General features: G+C 38.4%; 1 protein-coding gene and 1 pseudogene across 1 annotated transcript in view; both read right to left on the bottom strand.

Moving 5' to 3' along the window:
• LOC118836921 overlaps nucleotides 1-9,428 on the bottom strand; it is a 30,196-nt pseudogene extending 20,768 nt beyond the window's left edge.
• Nucleotides 9,429-15,080: 5,652 nt separating this feature from the next.
• HAT1 (histone acetyltransferase 1) overlaps nucleotides 15,081-17,318 on the bottom strand; it is a 79,034-nt gene continuing 76,796 nt past the window's right edge. Inside the window, exon 12 of the mRNA XM_036744021.1 lies at nucleotides 15,081-15,489. Coding sequence (XP_036599916.1) covers nucleotides 15,322-15,489 — 168 coding nt within the window. The 3' untranslated portion in view covers nucleotides 15,081-15,321. The remainder of the gene's footprint in view (nucleotides 15,490-17,318) is intronic.

The following is a 17,318-nucleotide window of genomic DNA, read 5'->3' as shown; positions in this document are numbered from 1 at the left end:
ATCCCTTTGCACCCCTTAATTATGTCTTTTAACATCACATCACTTTATACTGACACCCTCATTCTATGTATATCCCTTTCAATTGTCATAATAACTGTACCATTCTCAAGATTGACATATATAAATCAATGTAATCCTATATAAGGATGTAAACAATTTTCCCTTATCTTTAATGAAATTACTGTTCATTTGATGTGTTCTTTGATCCACTCATTCTTTATGAATAGCTTATTTAGTTTCCAATTAATTTTGAATGGTATTTTATTTTTTCCCAATTACATGTTACAGCAATTTTTAGCATTCATTTTTACAAGATTTTGAGTTCCAAATTTTTCTCCCTCCCTCTATCCCCTCCCCTCTTCTTAAAATGATAGGAAATTTGATACAGGTTATACATGTGCTATCCTGTAAAACAAATTCCCATATTAGTCACAGTTGTGAAAGAAAAAGCAGATCAAAAGGAAAAAAACACAATAAAGAATAAAATGAAAAAAGTATGCTTAAGTCTGCATTCAGAATTCATCAGTTCTCTATCTAGCATTTATCTAGCACTTTCCTTCATGAGTCCTTTGTACTTGTCTTGGATCATTGTTTGTGAGAAGAGTTGGGTCATTCATAGTTGATCAGCACACAATGTTGCTGATACTGTGTACATTGTTTTCCTGGTTGTGCTCATTTCACTTTGCATTAGTTCATACAAGTCTTTCCAGGTTTTTCTGGAAAAATTTTCTGTTCATAATTTCTTATTGCACAATAGTGTTCCATTACACTCATATACCAAAGCTTTTTTGGCCATTACCCAATTGATGAGCCTCCCCTCAATTTCATTTTCCCATCATGAAAAGGGCTGCTATAAAAATTTTTATCACATGTAGGTCCTTTTCCCTTCTTCATGATCTCTTTGGGATACAGACCTCGTAGAGGTATTGCTGAATCAAAGGGTATACACTGTTTGGTTGCCTTTTGGGCATAGTTCCAGATTGCTCTCCAAAATAGTTGGATCACTTCACAACTCCACCAACAGTTCATTATTGTACCAGTTTTCTCACATCCTGTCTAACATTTATCATTTTCCTTTTCTGTCATATGAGCCAATATATTAGGTGTGAGGTACTGTCTCAGAGTTGTTTTAATTTGCATTTCTTTAATCAGAAGTGACTTAGAGCACGTCTTCATATGCCTATAGATAGCTCTGATTTCTTCTTCTGAAAACTGCCTGTTCATATCCTTTGATGACTTATGAGTGCAGTAATGGCTTATATCCTTATAAATTTGACTCAGTTCTCTATGTATTTGAGAACTGAGGCATTTATCGGAGATACTTGCTGTAGAGATTGTTTCCCAGCTTTCTGCTTTCCTTCTAATCTTGATTGCATTGGTTTTGTTTGTGCAAAAGCTTTTTAATTAAATATAATACAAATTACCTATTTCACATTTTGTAATGCTCTATATCTCGTTTGGTCATGAACCTGTAACTCATTTAACTTCTTTAAGAATTTGGATGCATATATATTTAGTATTGATATTACTTCACTATCTATGGTACCTTTTATTAAGATGTAATTTCCTTCCTTATCTCTTTTAATTAGGTATATTTTTACTTTTACTTTGTCTGAGAACAGGATTGCTACCCTTGCTTTTTTTTTCACTTCAGCTGAAGGATGATAGATTCTGCTCCAGACCCTTACATTTACTCTGTGCATGTCCTTCTGCTTCAGATGTGTTTCTTGTAAACAAAATATTGTAGGATTCTGGTTTTTGATCCACTCTACTATCCACTTCCATTTTATAGAAGAGTTCATCACATTCACATTCAGTCATGATTACTGCATATTTCCCTCCATCCTCTTTTTCCTCCTGTTTGTCCTCTCTCTCCTTTCACCCTTTCCCTCCTCACCAGTGTTTTGTTTCTGTCTACCACTTCCCCTGGTCTGCCCTCTCTTCTGTTAGCCCTGCTGCCTCTATTTAATCTTCTCCCCTCCTACTTTCCTTTCAGGTAAGATAGATTTCTTTATTCAACTGATTGTATATATTATTCCACCTTTGAGCCAGTACCTACAAGAATAAGGTTCAAGGGGGTGAAGTCAAGATGGCAGCTGGAAAGCAGGGACTCACTTAAGCTCTCCCCCAAATCCCTCCGAACACCTGCAAAAATGACTTTAAACAAATTCTAGAGCTGTAGAACCCACAAAATAGCAGAGGGAAGCAAGTCATGAGCCCAGGACACCCTGGATGGTCACTGGGAAGGGTCTATTGCACCATGTTGGGAGCAGCCCAGTGTGGGCTGCACCTGGACAGACCAGACTGGGAGTTGGGTGGAGCAGGCCTTAGGGCCATGAATCACTGAACTGTAGCAGTTACCAGACTTTTCAACCCACAAACGCCAAAGACCATGAAGCAGGTTAGTAGGAAAACTGCTGGATAGGGGCGAGAGCCATCTGGCCGCAGCCCTGGGGGTGGCAGAGGTGGTGCAGTGGTGGCGGTGTCAACAACAGGAAGCTCCCACCTGCTTGTGGAGTCCCTGGCCCACACGGTGGGAGGAATCAAGCAGCAGATCAGAGCCAGAATGCAGGGAGCACTTTGCTGGTGCAGAGGCAGGGTTCTCTTGCTTTGCCCTGCTTGGATCTGGATCACGGTCCTGTTTGGTGGCCCTTGGGGACGGAGAAGTGCTGGTGTGGCAGAGCTTACAGTGACAGTGGAGTAGAAGTAGCTCTGAAAACAGCAGTGCAGCCTCTAAAGCTTAGGACAAAGTACTCTCTACTCTACAAGCTCAAAGGTCAAGTAGCTGGCTGGGAACATGGCCAGGCAGCGAAGATGGACTCAGATTCAGTCTCAGACTATAGAATCTTTTTTTGGTGACAAAGAAGATCAAAACATACAGCCCAGAAGAAGTCAACAAAGCCTACATCAAAAGCCTCCAAGAAAAATATGAATTGGTCTCAGGCTATGGAAGAGCTCAAACAGCATTTGGAAAAGCAAATAAGAGAAATAGAGGAAATATTGGGAAGAGAAATGAAACTGGTGCAAGAAAAGCATGAAAAACAAGTCAATGACTTGCTAAAGGAGACCCCAAAAATACTGAAAAAAACACCTTAAAAAATAGACTAGGCGGAGCCAAGATGGCAGCTGGTAAGCAGGGACTAGAGTGAGCTCCGTACCGACTCCCTCCAAAAATCTATATAAAATGTCTCTGAACTAATTCTAGAACGGCAGAACCCACAGAACAGCAGAGGGAAGCAGGGCTCCAGCCCAGGACAGCCTGGATGGTCTCTGGGTGAGGTCTATTCCACACGGAACTGGGAGCTGGGAGCTGGGAGCTGGGAATGGAGTGGAGCAGAGCCCAGCCTGAGCAGCATGGAACAACCAAACTTGGAGTCGGGCGGATGGGGCCCCTAGCGCCCTGAATATGTGAGCTGCTGCAGTTACCAGACCCCTCGACCCACAAACACCAAAGACTGCAGAGAAGGTTAGTGGGAAAAGCTGCGGGAGTGGAAGGAGTTCGCAGTTCGGCTTCCAGCCCCGGGGACAGCGGAGGTGGGGCAGGTCCTTCTGCTTCTGCTGCTGCTTCTGGCCCCAGGCCTACCTGGTGGGAGGAATTAAGTGGCAGATCAGAGCAGGAGTGCAACAGCCTGCTGAAGATCTAAGCCCAGCCCAGGCTGGGAGTTCTTGGGGAAGGAGTAGTGAGGGTCTGACAGAGCTGGCACCTCCCCCCCAAACGTGGAACATAGAACTCGTTAGTCTACAAGCAGTCATACCCCACTGAAAAACTCAAGGGTCAAGTTAGCTGGTTGGGAATATGGCCAGGCAGCGAAAACGTGCCCAGATTCAGTCTCAGACTTTGGATTCTTTCTTTGGTGACAAAGAAGACCAAAACATACAGCCTAAAGAAGACAACAAAGTCATAGAGCCTACAACCAAAGCCTCCAAGAAAAACATGAACTGGCCCCAGGCCATAGAAGAACTCAAAAAGGATTTGGAAAAGCAAGTTAGAGAAGTAGAGGAAAAATTGGGACAAGAAATGAGAATGATGCAAGAAAACCATGAAAAACAAGTCAATGACTTGCTAAAGGAGACCCAAAAAAATACTGAAAAATACACTGAAGAAAACAACACCTTAAAAAACAGACTAACTCAAATGGCAAAAGAGCTCCAAAAAGCCAATGAGGAGAAGAATGCCTTGAAAGGCAGAATTAACCAAATGGAAAAGGAGGTCCAAAAGACCACTGAAGAAAATACTACTTTAAAAATTAGATTGGAGCAAGTGGAAGCTAGTGACTTGATGAGAAATCAGGATATTATAAAACAGAACCAAAGGAATGAAAAAATGGAAGACAATGTGAAATATCTCCTTGGAAAAACCACTGACCTGGAAAATAGATCCAGGAGAGATAATTTAAAAATTATTGGACTACCTGAAAGCCATGATCAAAAAAAGAGCCTAGATACCATCTTTCAAGAAATTATCAAGGAGAACTGCCCTGATATTCTAGAGCCACAGGGCAAAATAGAAATTGAAAGAATCCATCGATCGCCTCCTCAAATAGATCCCAAAAAGAAATCTCCTAGGAATATTGTGGCCAAATTCCAGAGCTCCCAGATCAAGGAGAAAATACTGCAAGCAGCCAGAAAGAAACAATTTGAGTACTGTGGAAACCCAATCAGAATAACCTAAGATCTGGCAGCTTCTACATTAAGAGATCGAAGGGCTTGGAATGCGATATTCCGGAGGTCAATGGAGCTAGGATTAAAACCTAGAATCACCTACCCAGCAAAACTGAGTATCATGTTCCAAGGCAAAATATGGATTTTCAATAAAATAGAGGACTTTCAAGCTTTCTCAGTGAAAAGACCAGAACTGAATAGAAAATTTGACTTTCAAACACAAGAATCAAGAGAAGCATGAAAAGGTAATCAAGAAACGGAAATTGCAAGGGACTTACTAAAGTTGAACTGTTTTGTTTACATTCCTACATGGAAAGATGATGTGTATGATTCATGAGACCTCAGTTTTAGGGTAGTTGAAGGGAATATGCATATATATATATGTTTATGTATATATATAAGTGAATGTGTATGTATGTATATATCTATGTGTATGTGTATGTATGTGTATGTATGTGTATGTATATATATGTGTGTGTTTATATGTGTATATATACATGTATATGTGTATGTATATATATGTAAAAGAGAGAGAGCAGACACAGGGTGAAGATGAAGGGAAGTTATCTAAAAGAAATAAAATGAAATTAAGGGATGAGAGAACAACATACTGAGAGAGGAAGATAGGGAGAGATAGAATGGGGTGGATTATCTCGCATAAAGGTGGCAAGAGGAAGCAGTTCTGTGGGAGGAGGGGAGAGGGCAGGTGAGGGGGGAATGAGTGAACCTTGCTCTCATCAGATGTGGCCTGAGGGGGAATACCATACATACTCAGTTGGGTATCTTACCCCACAGGAAAGAAGAGGGAGGAAGATAAAAAAAAATAAAAGGGGGGGGGATGATGGAGGGGAGGGTAGATGGGGGTGGAGGTAATCAAAACAAACACTTTGGAAAGGGGACAGGGTCAAGGGAGAAAATTCAATAAATGGGATGGGTTGGGAAGGAGCAAAATGTAGTTAGCCTTTCACAACATGAGTATTGTGGAAGGGTTATACATAATGATACATGTGTGGCCTAGGTTGAATTGCTCGACTTCTTAGGGAGGGTGGGTGGGAAGGGAAGAGGGGAGAGAATTTGGAACTCAAAGTTTTAAAATCAGATGTTCAAAAAAAAAATTTTTTGGCATGCAACAAAAAATAAGATACACAGGCAATGGGGCGTAGAAATTTATCTTGCCCTACAAGAAAGGAAGGGGAAAAGGGGATGAGAGGGGAGGGGGGTGATAGAGGGAGGGCTGACTGGGGAACAGGGCAACCAGAATATATGCCATCTTGGAGTGGGGGGAGGGTAGAAATGGGGAGAAAATTTGTAATTCAAACTGTTGTGAAAATCAATGCTGAAAACCAAATATGTTAAATAAATAAATTTAAATTTAAAAAAAATAGACTAACCCAAATGGCAAAAGAACTCCAAAAAGCCAATGAGGAAAAGAATGCCTTGAAAGGCAGAATTAGCCAAATGGAAAAGGAGGACCAAAAGACCACTGAAGAAAATACCACCTCAAAAATTAGATTGGAGGAAGTGAAGGCTAGTCACTTTATGAGAAATCAAGAAATTATAAAACAGAGCCAAAGGAATGAAAAAATGGAAGACAATGTGAAATATTTCATTGGAAAAACCACTAACCTGGAGAATAGATCTAGCAGCGATAATTTTAAAATTATTAGACTACCTGAAAGTCATGATCAAAAAAAGAGCCTAGACATCATCTTTCAAGAAATTATCAAGGAAAAGTGCCCTGATATTCTAGAACCAAAGGGTAAAATAGAAATTGAAAGAATCCACTGATTACCTCTTGAAAAAGATCCCAAAAAGAAAACTCTTAAGAATATTGTTGCCAAATTTCAGAGTTCCCAGGTCAAGGAGAAAATATTGCAAGCAGCCAGAAAGAAACAATTTGAGTATTGTGGAAACACAATCAGGATAACACAAGATCTAGCAGCTTCTACATTAAGGGATCAAAGGCCTTGAAATATGATATTCTAGAGGTCAAAGGAGCTAGGATTAAAATAAAAAATCACCTACCCAGCAAAACTGAGTATCATGTTCCAAGGCAAAATACGGATTTTCAATAAAATAGATGACTTTCAAGTTTTCTCAAGGAAAAGGCCAGAGCTGAATAGAAAATTTGATTTTCAAATACAAGAATTAAGACAAGCATGAAAAAGTAAACAAGAAAGAGAAATCATAAGGGACTTACTAAAGTTGAACTGTTTTGTTTACATTCCTACATGGAAAGATGATGTTTGTAATTCATGAGCCCTTTCTCAGTATTAGGGTAGTTGAAGGGAATACACACATATATAGACAGAGGGCACAGGGTTGAATATGAAGGGATGATATCTAAAAAAATAAAATAAAATTAAGGGATGAGAGAGGAATATATTGAGAGTGGGAGAAAGGGAGAGATAGAATGGGGTAAATTATCTCACAAAAAAGTGGCAAGAAAAAGTAGTTCTGTTGGAAGGGAAGAGGGGGAAGGTAAGGGGGAATGAGTGAATCTTGCTCTCATTGGGTTTGACTTGATGAGGGAATAACATAACACACTCAATTGGGAATCTTACCCCACAGGAAAGTAGGGGGAAGGGGATAAGAAAGGGGGGATGATAGAAGGCGGGTCAGATAAGGGGAGGAGGTAATCAAAAGCAAACACATTTGAAAAGAGACAGGGTCAAGGGAGAAAATTGAATAAAGAGGGACAGGATAGAATGGAGGGAAATATAGTTAGTCTTTCACAACATGATTATTGTGGAAGTGTTTTGCATAATGATACATATGTGGCCTATGTTGAATTGCTTGCCTTCTTAGGGAGGGTGGGTGGTGAGGGAAGAGGGGAGAGAATTTGGAACTCAAATTTCTAAAACCAGATGCTCAAAAAAAAAGTTGTTTTTGCATGCAACTGGGAAATAAGATATACAGGCAATGGGGTATAAAAATCCATCTTGCCCTACAAGAATGTAAGGGGAAAGGGAATGGGGGGGGGAGCGGGGTGACAGAAGGGAGGGCTGACTGGAGAATGGGGCAATCAGAATATATGCCATCTTGGAGTGGGGGGGAGGTTAGAAATGGGGAGAAAATTTGTAACTCAAAATCTCGTGGAAATCAATGTTGAAAACTAAAAATATGAAATAATAAAGTATGAGAATAAGGTTCAAGTGATGCCCATCATCCACCCTACTATCTTTTCCTCCACCATAATAAGTTTTTCATGCCTCTTCATGTGAAATAATTTACACCATTCTGTCTCTGCCTTCCTTCTGTATCCAGTGCACTCCTCTTTCTCATACCTTAATAATTTTTTAAGTCATTCCCTCAAATTCACCTTATACCCATATCCTCTGTCTATGTATATTCCATCTAGCTGTACTATTAGTGGGACAATTTTTAAGAATTACAAGTATCATCTTCCCATGTAGGTACATAAACAGTTAAGCTCCATTGAATCCCTTCTTTTCGTTTCTCTTTTTCCCTTTTTAGGCTTCTCTTGGGTCTTGATATTGGAGATCAAATTCTTGGTTCAGTTCTAGTCTCCTTATGAAAGCTTGAAATCCTTCTATTTCATTGAATGACTTTTTTTCCCTTGAAATATTGTGCTTAATTTTGCCGGGTAGGTGATTCTTGGTTGTAGTCCTAGCTCCTTTGCCCTCTGGAATATCATGTTCCGTAATTTACAGTCCTTTAATGTTGAAGCTTCTAAGTACTGTATAATCCTGATCATGGCTCCCCGATATTTGGTTTCTTTCTGGCCACTTACAGTATTTTTTCCTTGACTCAATAGTTCTGTAATTTGGCTATAATGTTTGTTGGAGTTTTTATTTTGGGATCACTTTCCTGAGGTGATTGGTAGATTCTTTCAGTGCTTATTTTATTCTCTGATTCCAAGATATCAGGGCAGTTTTCCTTGATAATTTCTTGAAAGTGCTGTCCAGGTCCCCCTTTTGATTGTGGCTTTCAGGTATTTCAATGATTCTGACATTGTCTCTTCTGGATCAGTTTTTCAGGTCAGTTGTTTTTACAATGAGGTATTTTACAATTTCTTCTATTTTTTCATGCTTTTGAATTTGTTTGATTCTTGGTGTCTCATAGAGTCATTAGCTTCTGCTTGCTGAATTCTAACTTTTAAGGAGTTGTTTTTCTTAGTTAGCTTTTGTACTTGCTTTCCCATTTGGCCAATTATACTTTTTAAGTTGTTTTCTTCAGTGGATTTTTGTATCTCCTTTCCCATTTGGCCAGTTCTACTTTTTCAAGCATTTGTCTTCCAACCTATTGACTTTTTTTGTTCATAATTCTCTTGTATCACTCTCATTTCTCTCCCCAATTTTTCTTCTCCTTTTCTTGTATAATTTTTAAGCTCCTTTTGTAGTTCTTCCATGAATTCTTTCTGGGCTTGAAATTGTTTCCTGTTTTCCTTTGGGATTTTGTTGTCCTCTTCTGAGTTTGTGTCTTGGTCTTCCCTGTCACCATAATAATTTTCTATGGTCTGATTCTTTTTGTTGTTGTTTCCTCATCTTTTTTTGGCCTTTTCTTTTAAATTTAAATTTGCTCCCAGGGTGGCAGCGACACTGCCTCAGGCTTCTTGTGCCAGTAGCTGCAGGCCTTCACTGTTTACCTGGTCCTGCATTGATGTTGTCCTGAGTTGCACAGGGGACCCTTGTGTCTAGTGCTGTGCTGAAGGGGTAGGGTGAGGGGTGGCTGGCACTGCAAGCCATAGGGGTCTGGCAGCTTACCTGCTGCTGACCTGGAGTCCTACTGCTGGTGTCTGGCATGTGCTGAGGCCAGTGGGGTGTTTTTGCATTTCCCTGAGGCTACCTTGAAGCACATAGCTGTCCGGCTGCTGGCACCTGTTTGCCTGGGGCTATGTTGAAGCAAGTGAGGGGGGTGGAATCCTGGTGTTGGCATGTGCTGTTCCACTGCACTGGGGCTCAGGATCTCCCACTGGTTTGCTGAGGTAGGGCTTGCTGGGATGCTTCCTCTCCTGGACTGCATTCCCCTTTTACAAAAGTAAGACCTACTTTTTTTTGCTGATTTTCCACTTTTCTTGGGCTGAAAGACTGTTTCCCCTCATCTTTTTGCTAGTTCTGCTCTTCCAGTTTTGTTTTGGCACACTATTTTATGATTGTATGGAGGTGAATATAGGAGAGTTATAGCGATTTACTGTTTACTCCACGATCTTGGCTCCTGGGTATGGCCTTGTCTCCAATTAATTTTTAATCCATGCTTTAAAGGGTTTTTATTTATAGAATTTTCACCTTGTTATGGTCAGAAAAATATGCATTCAATATTTCTGCTTTTTTGCATTTATGAGGTTTTTATGCCCTACATGGTCAATTTTTGTCAAGGTGCCATGCACAGCTGAGAATAGAAAGCTTCCTTTCTGATTTAGTATTCTCCAGAAATCTATCATATTTAACGTTTCTAAAATTCTGCCCACTTCCTTAACTTTTGTTTTATGTTAGATTTATATCAATCAGTCCAAAATGGAGTAAATCGAGGTCCCCCATTATTAAGTTTTACTGTTTTCTCCTGTAACTCATTTAATTCTTCCTTCAAGAATCAGGATGCTGTGCCATTTGGTGCTTATATGTTCAATACTTATATTAATTCATTGTCTAGGATACCTTTTAGCAAAATGGTTCCCTGTTTACCTTTTAATTAGGTGTATTTTTGCTTTTGCTTTGTCTGAGATCATGATTGCTACCCTTGCCCTTTTTACTTCAGTTGAAGCATAATAGATTCTGCCTCAGTCCCTTATTTTGACACATTGTATATCTTTCTGTTTCAAGTGTTTCCTGAATATATTATTGGATTCTGAGTTCTAATCCATTCTGCTATTCTTCCATTTTATGAATATGTTCATCCCATTCATATTCAGTTGTGATTGCTGTGTTTCTCTTCATCCTATTCTCTTAATACTTTTCCCCGTATCTCCTCCTCAAGTATCTATTTTGCTTTTGACCATTGCCCTCCTTAATCTACCCTCCTCTCACTCTTATTGCCCTCTCCTACTTTCTTTTCCTTTCTAACCTACTTCCCTGTTGGGTAAGGTAAAATTTTCTACCCTATTGTGTATATATTCTTTCTTCCTTGAACCAGTTCAAATGAGAGTGAGGTTCAAGGGTTGCCCACTCCCACCTACCCCCATTCTCCTCTCCATTGTATAAACTCTTCCTTGCATGTCCCATTTGTAAGTGAAATAATTTTTGCCATTCTTTCTCTCCTGTGCTCCCTTTCCCAATGTGCCCCTTTCTCTTGAGATCATCTCAACCTAATAGAATCACACCCAGATCTTTTATAGTAAGTTCCGTCTAAGACCCTTGTTGATGATAAAGTTCTATATCATCTTCCCATATAAGAATGTCCCTTATGATTTCTTACTCATTTTTACTTTTTCACGTTTGAGGCTTGTATTTGGATGTTCAATTTTGTTAAGTGTCCATTTTTCCCCCTGTAGGATTATATTGTTTTGCTGAGTAGCTTATTCTTGGTTGTAATCCTAGCTCTTTTGCTTTCTAGAAAATCATTCCAAGTCCTCCATTCCTTTATTTTGTTAGTTGCTAAATCTTGTGTGATCCTGACTGTGGCTCCATGGCACTTGCTTGTTGTGGAGCAGCTAAGGCATAAATGTTACCTTTCACTCTGTCATCTTGTCATCTTACCTTCACTCTGTCATCATCTCTAATTCAGCAACCTTTTTTTTTTAAAGCATAGTTACAAATTGCTCTTCAGAATAGCCACGCCAATTCACAACTCTATCAACAGTATATTAATATAGCTTGTCCTGTAGTCCCTCAAACATTTATATTACTTATTTTGGTCAGTTTTGCCACTTTGAGGGGTATGAGGTAGAACCTCAGAATGAATTAAATTTGCATTTCTCTAATTATTAGTGATTTTGAACATTTTCCATATGGGTATTAATAGCTTAGATTTCTTGCTTCAAAATTTGCCCATTTGTATCTTTTGACCATTTATCAGTTAGGGAATGGCTCTTATTCTTATAAATTTGAATTAGTTTCTTATATATCTTAGAAATATGAGGACTCAGTGAGATATTTGTAAAGCACATACTAGTGTCTGGCACATAGTAAGTGCTTAATGTTTATTACCTTCCATATAAAAGAAAAATTTGCTACAAAGATTTTCCCCCCAGTAACCTATTTTTTTTTCTAATCTTAACTGCATTCAAATAACATCCTGCTTTTTTTAACCTAATTTTTTCAAGTGATGAAATCCATCTTTTCTCCCTCTCTCCTCCCCCATTTACAAAGAAAAACAAAACCTTTGTAACAAATATGCATCAAGCAAAACAAATTGCTATATTGGCCATGTCCAAAAAAATGTCTCAATTGCACACTGAGTCCATCACTGTCAGGAGGTAGGTAGCATTTTTCATCATGAGAACTCTGTAATTGTAATGTTATCTCATGGTAACATGCACCGATCAGTTTTCTGCCCCCTCTTTATAAAGAAGAGGATGGTTAGAGAAGTGTGTTCAGCAGCAGTGCTCTACGTTTGATATAATCTGCTTCTGCTTCTTTTCTCTTTTTCTCTTGCCCAGAGCATTAAATCCACAAAATTAACTATAGTGGAGGAAAAAAAAACTTTTCAGGATAAGGTGACTATAAACTGATACAGGTAAAAAAAAAGTTATGATATTAGACATAAAGGGTGAGACTATAAGCAAAGTAGGAGAGCAAGGAATAGTTTACCTGTCAGATCTATGGAAAATGGATTTATGACCAAACAAGAGATAGAGAACATTATGAAATGCAAAATGGATAATATTGATAACATTAAATTAAAAACTTTTTGCACTGACAAAGCCAATGCAACAAAAGATTAGGAGGGAAGCAGAAAGCTGGGAAACAATTTTTATAGCCAGTGTTTCTGATAAAGGCCTAATTTCTCAAATATATAGAGAACTGAGTCAAATAAGAATACAAGTCATTCCCTAACTGACAAATGGTCAAAGGATGTGAACAGGCAGTTTTCAGAGGAAGAAATTAAAGATATCGATAGTCATATGAAAAAATGCTCTAAATCACTATTAGAGAAATGCAAATCAAAACAATTCTGAGGTATCACATCACATCACACCTATCAGATTGGCTAACATGACAAAACAGGAAAACGATAAATGCTAGAGATGTGGGAAAATTGGAACACTAATGCATTGTTGGTAAAGTTGTGAACTTATCCAACCATTCTGGAGAACAATTTGGAATTTGCCCAAAGGGCTATAAAACTACCTACCCTTTGACCCAGCAATACCACTTCTAGGTCCATATCCCAGAGATCATAAAAATGGGAAAAGGACCCATATGTACAAAAACATTTATAGTAGCTTTTTTTGTGGTGGCAAAAAGTTGGAAATTGAGGGGATGCCCATTAATTGGGGAATGGCTGAACAAGTTGTGGTATATGAATGTAATGGAATACTATTGTTCCATAAAAAATGATGAGCACGGGCAGCTAGGTAGCACAGTGAGTAGAGCACTGGCCCTGGAGTCAGGAGGACCAGAGCTCAAATCCAGCCTCAGACACTTGACAAACTAGCTGTGTGATCTTGGGCAAGTCACTTAACCCCAACTGCCTTGCCTTGCCTCCTTGAAAAAAAAAAGCAGACTTCAGAAAAACCTGCAAAGACTCATATGAGCTGATGCTGAGTGAAATGAGAACCAGAACATTGTGTGATGACTTTTTATAGACTTAGCTCTTCTCAGCAATACAAGAATTTAAGACAGTTCCAAGACTCATGATGGAAATTGCTATCCACATCCAGAAAAAAAACTATGGAGTCTGAATGCAGATCAAAGCATACTATTTTCTCTTTTTTTTTTTCTTGTGGTTTTTCCCTTTGCTTCTAATTCTTCTTGATAACATGACTAATGTGGAAATACATTTAATATGTTTGTACATGTATAGCCTATATTAGATTGCATGCTGTCTTGGGGAGGAGAAAACTTAGAACTCAAGATCTTGTAGAAGTGAATGTTGAAATCTAGTTTTTTTTAAAAAACTATGTGAAAAGAAATTAAAAAGTTGTATCTCTGAGCAATATAAAGATATGAGAGGCAGCAAGGTGTAGTAGAAAGTTACCAGATTTGGAGTCCTTAGACTCAAGTCCCAGTTTTGCTTAATAGTATTACCTTGCTTAACCCCTTTTGAGGTTGTTTCTGCATCTGCAAAATATGGCGATTGGGCTAGATCTGTGGTCAGCAAACTATGGTCAGAAGGCCAAATCCAGCCCTCTATCTCTTTGTACGGACCCAGCTAAAAATGGTCTTTCCATTTAAATACAATATAACTTCTATTTAGAAATGTAAAAATTCTTAGTTTGCCAACTCCAGCGGTGAATTGATGATCCCATGAATTTAATCTAATTTGGTCTGTTTTATGGGTTGAGTTCCTAAACATTACTGTATTTCCAAACCTTAGCATGGTATAGAGGGAAAAAGAACTGGATTTAAATGCAAGTGTACCTGGACTTGAAATCTAGCTTTGCAACTTATTACCTCTGTGACTGGGGAAAAACTCTCTGGGTCTCAGTGTCCTCATCCACAAAACCAATGTCTCTTCCTTCTGTGAAGGACCAATAATTAAAGATCCTAACAATTGTTTCTAGAGCCAGTTAAGCCCTCTTTTGGTAGTTAGGGATATTTACTTTATTACTCCAGAAATATTGGTTCAAGTAAGTAGTTCTTTATTCAGTTTTACTGTTACTGTATTTGTTAACTCCAAGTGAATCTATCTAAAGCTAAGAAGTTTTTTGGGGAAGATCTACGTTTTCCAAAACTTCAATAAAAAAAATCCCAAGATGAGAATAATGCCCCTAAGTAAAATAAGACAAAGTGAGGAATCTTCTTTGTACCTGTGCCCTTTGTGGTAGGCATGTGTGGGAAGAGCTAGCACTCCATCAAACAACCTTGTTTTCCCTTGGCTTTTCCTTCCACACACAAAGGGATTTAACAAGCTACTAAAGGCACCTGATAACTCAGATTGTGTGCAAAAGTTCTTTACTTCCTCTAATCCACCAATATGGAGCCATTTAATTTTTTCCCCCAATGTAGTTTTGGGATAGAAGAAACTTATGCTTTTTGTATCACTCTCTTTAAAAACCTTACATCTCACAATAGAATCAGCTTTTTTTGATACAGGGCAAGACAACTGGAAAGAAGCATAGAGAAAAAAAGTTTCTGATTTTCTAGTTCCAGAGTATAGAACCCTATTAGAAAATGGTAATATGGTCTTAATGCCGTATGTTATTAGTGTTTGAGGATATTTAGTGCTGAGTACTATACTCATTTTGCCTTATCCCTTCATTTAAGGGAGTAGCTATGTTACTACAACCTGACTTTTCCAAGTGAGCATTTCAAATGCTTATTTATGAAAAAAAAAAGAAATGGCAGTGATGGATATTTCATAAGCTATACCTGTGGTTTATTTAGCAGTGAGTGCTCCTAGAATACAAACAATGTCTTAGAATCTACAATCCCAAACCAACTAGAAGAAAATCTTCAAATAGGGAAAAAAAAGATAGCCTTTAATGTAAATATAAGTGTCACATAAGATTTCTCAATTAATTAACAAGCCATTACAGGTGTTTCCCAGCACAATGTATAGAAATCTTCTAGTTTCCTGTTCAGAAAGGTCGATTCATTATGCTTGGGCAAGTCGTTCTATTATCCTCCTGTAGTCAGAAACAAGTTGCTGGAAGCTTTCCTCCAACTGTTCATGTTGCATGCTTATATCTATTTGGTTCATCTGGTTTGTCAGCTCTTCAGGCCTGAGACATCTTCTCATTTTGGCAAGATCTCTCTGTTTTTTCTAGGCAGTAAATAAAATTACTTGTTAGGGTAAATAAGTCAATAGCTTATTTCCTTAAATCTGTGTAACTTTAATAGTAATATCCAATGTTAAAAACAAAATAAACAACTGTGGTACCAGTCAAATATTGACTCTGGAGTCAAGAGGATCTCAGTTCAAATTTCACCTCTGATGCTTATAACCTTCATGACCTCAGTCAAGTACATTTAACCCCCATGGGCTCAATTGTCATACCTGTAAAATTAGGGAGGATTAGACTAAGATAGCTCCTGAGATCCTTTGTAATTCTAGATCTGAGCCTATTAGCAATAGGACGTAATATAGATTGTAATGTTTAAGGAAGCCTAAAATTTAAACTCAATAGTTAATAAAAAATAATACACTGAAGATTTGAAGCTTTCAAATACTCGTAGGGGTGGTTAGTGCCCAAGAGAACTTGATGTTGGCCTCAGTTAAAGACAACTAAAATACAAAGTAGATAATGTGAGTGAAAAACTACAGTAAGGAAATTTTGGGACTGGGCATTGATCTTCTCCTCAACCCTGATTCCATTACAAAGTCAATCCTTAATCTTCAGAGTGGTTTTATTCATGGGTTACTATGGGCAAAGAATTTGATGGTGATGAACCCTCTCCGCATTTTTGCAGTTTGAGGGCCAACTTCACCATCTGTTGCTGGGACCATTCTCAAAAGGCTCTTAATCTTAGTAGAATCTATCAGTGCTTGTACCACACAGATATTAGTCCCTGAGGATTCAAGGATCACATCCATGCCACAGTGGAGTCAGATTATTTTTTTAACAGCAACTTTAAATCCCTGTCTTGACCTTGCCACTGAGTACTCACTTGGTTCTCTTTCACCTCTAGGATTAAATATAAAATTATCTGGTATTCAAAACCATTTCTAACCTGACTTCTTACCTTTCCAGTCTTCTTACATCTTATCCTACATACTCTAGGAGCCAGTGACACAGTCTCTTGCTGTTCCTCACAAACAAAATATTCCCATCTTCTGAATCCAGATATTTTTACTGGCTATCAACCATGCCTAGTGTTTTCCTCATTATTACCTAGGCTTCTCTAACTTCATTCAGGGCCAAAACAAAATCCCACCTTCTACAAGAAGGCTTTTCTGATAATCCTTAATGGTAGTGCCTTCACTCCTGTCAATTATCTCCAATTTATCTTGTATGTATCTTGTTTGTACATAGCTATTTGCAAGTTGTCTCCTCCATTAGGACTTGAGCTCCGGGAGAGTAGGGACTTGTTTGTTTTGCCTTTCTTTGTATCCCCAGCACTTAGCCACTTAGAAGGCACTTAATAATACTAACAAGATTTTTAAATGACCTTTATATGAAGCTCAGAATTTTGGTAATAAGTAGAAATTAAAATACTATAATAGCCAAGGTTGCTTGTTTCTACATTGTTAACAGCCTTTGCTGTCTTCAGTACTTCTGAGCTTTTTGCTTTATGAAATGATACCAAGCCCCAATAAAGAGCACCTACCCTCTTTTAAAGTAGAATACATTCAATAGCATGTTTTAATTCTCCTCTTATCACACTCCTTCACATCATATATTCTTTGGTAAATTTGTAAGTCGATAGATAATATCTCTCATCATTTGGCAACTCTACTTAGTTATTTTCTGATCCTAATCCCCCCAAAAAATCCCTCCAAAAATCAAGTTTAGTGAGGTTGTTGGGGTTTCGGACGGGGAGAGAGGGAAACAGGAAACTGAGGATGAAAAAGTGCTCATAATAAACAATGTACTTCCCATAGAAAATTTCAATCATTTGCAACAATGACATTAAGAGAAAAAATAAGAAATC

This window comes from Trichosurus vulpecula, chromosome 2 (genome assembly GCF_011100635.1).
Source record: "Trichosurus vulpecula isolate mTriVul1 chromosome 2, mTriVul1.pri, whole genome shotgun sequence".
NCBI lineage: Eukaryota > Metazoa > Chordata > Mammalia > Diprotodontia > Phalangeridae > Trichosurus > Trichosurus vulpecula.
Note: the sequence above shows the minus strand (reverse complement) of the source record. Positions and strands in the feature narration are given on the sequence as shown.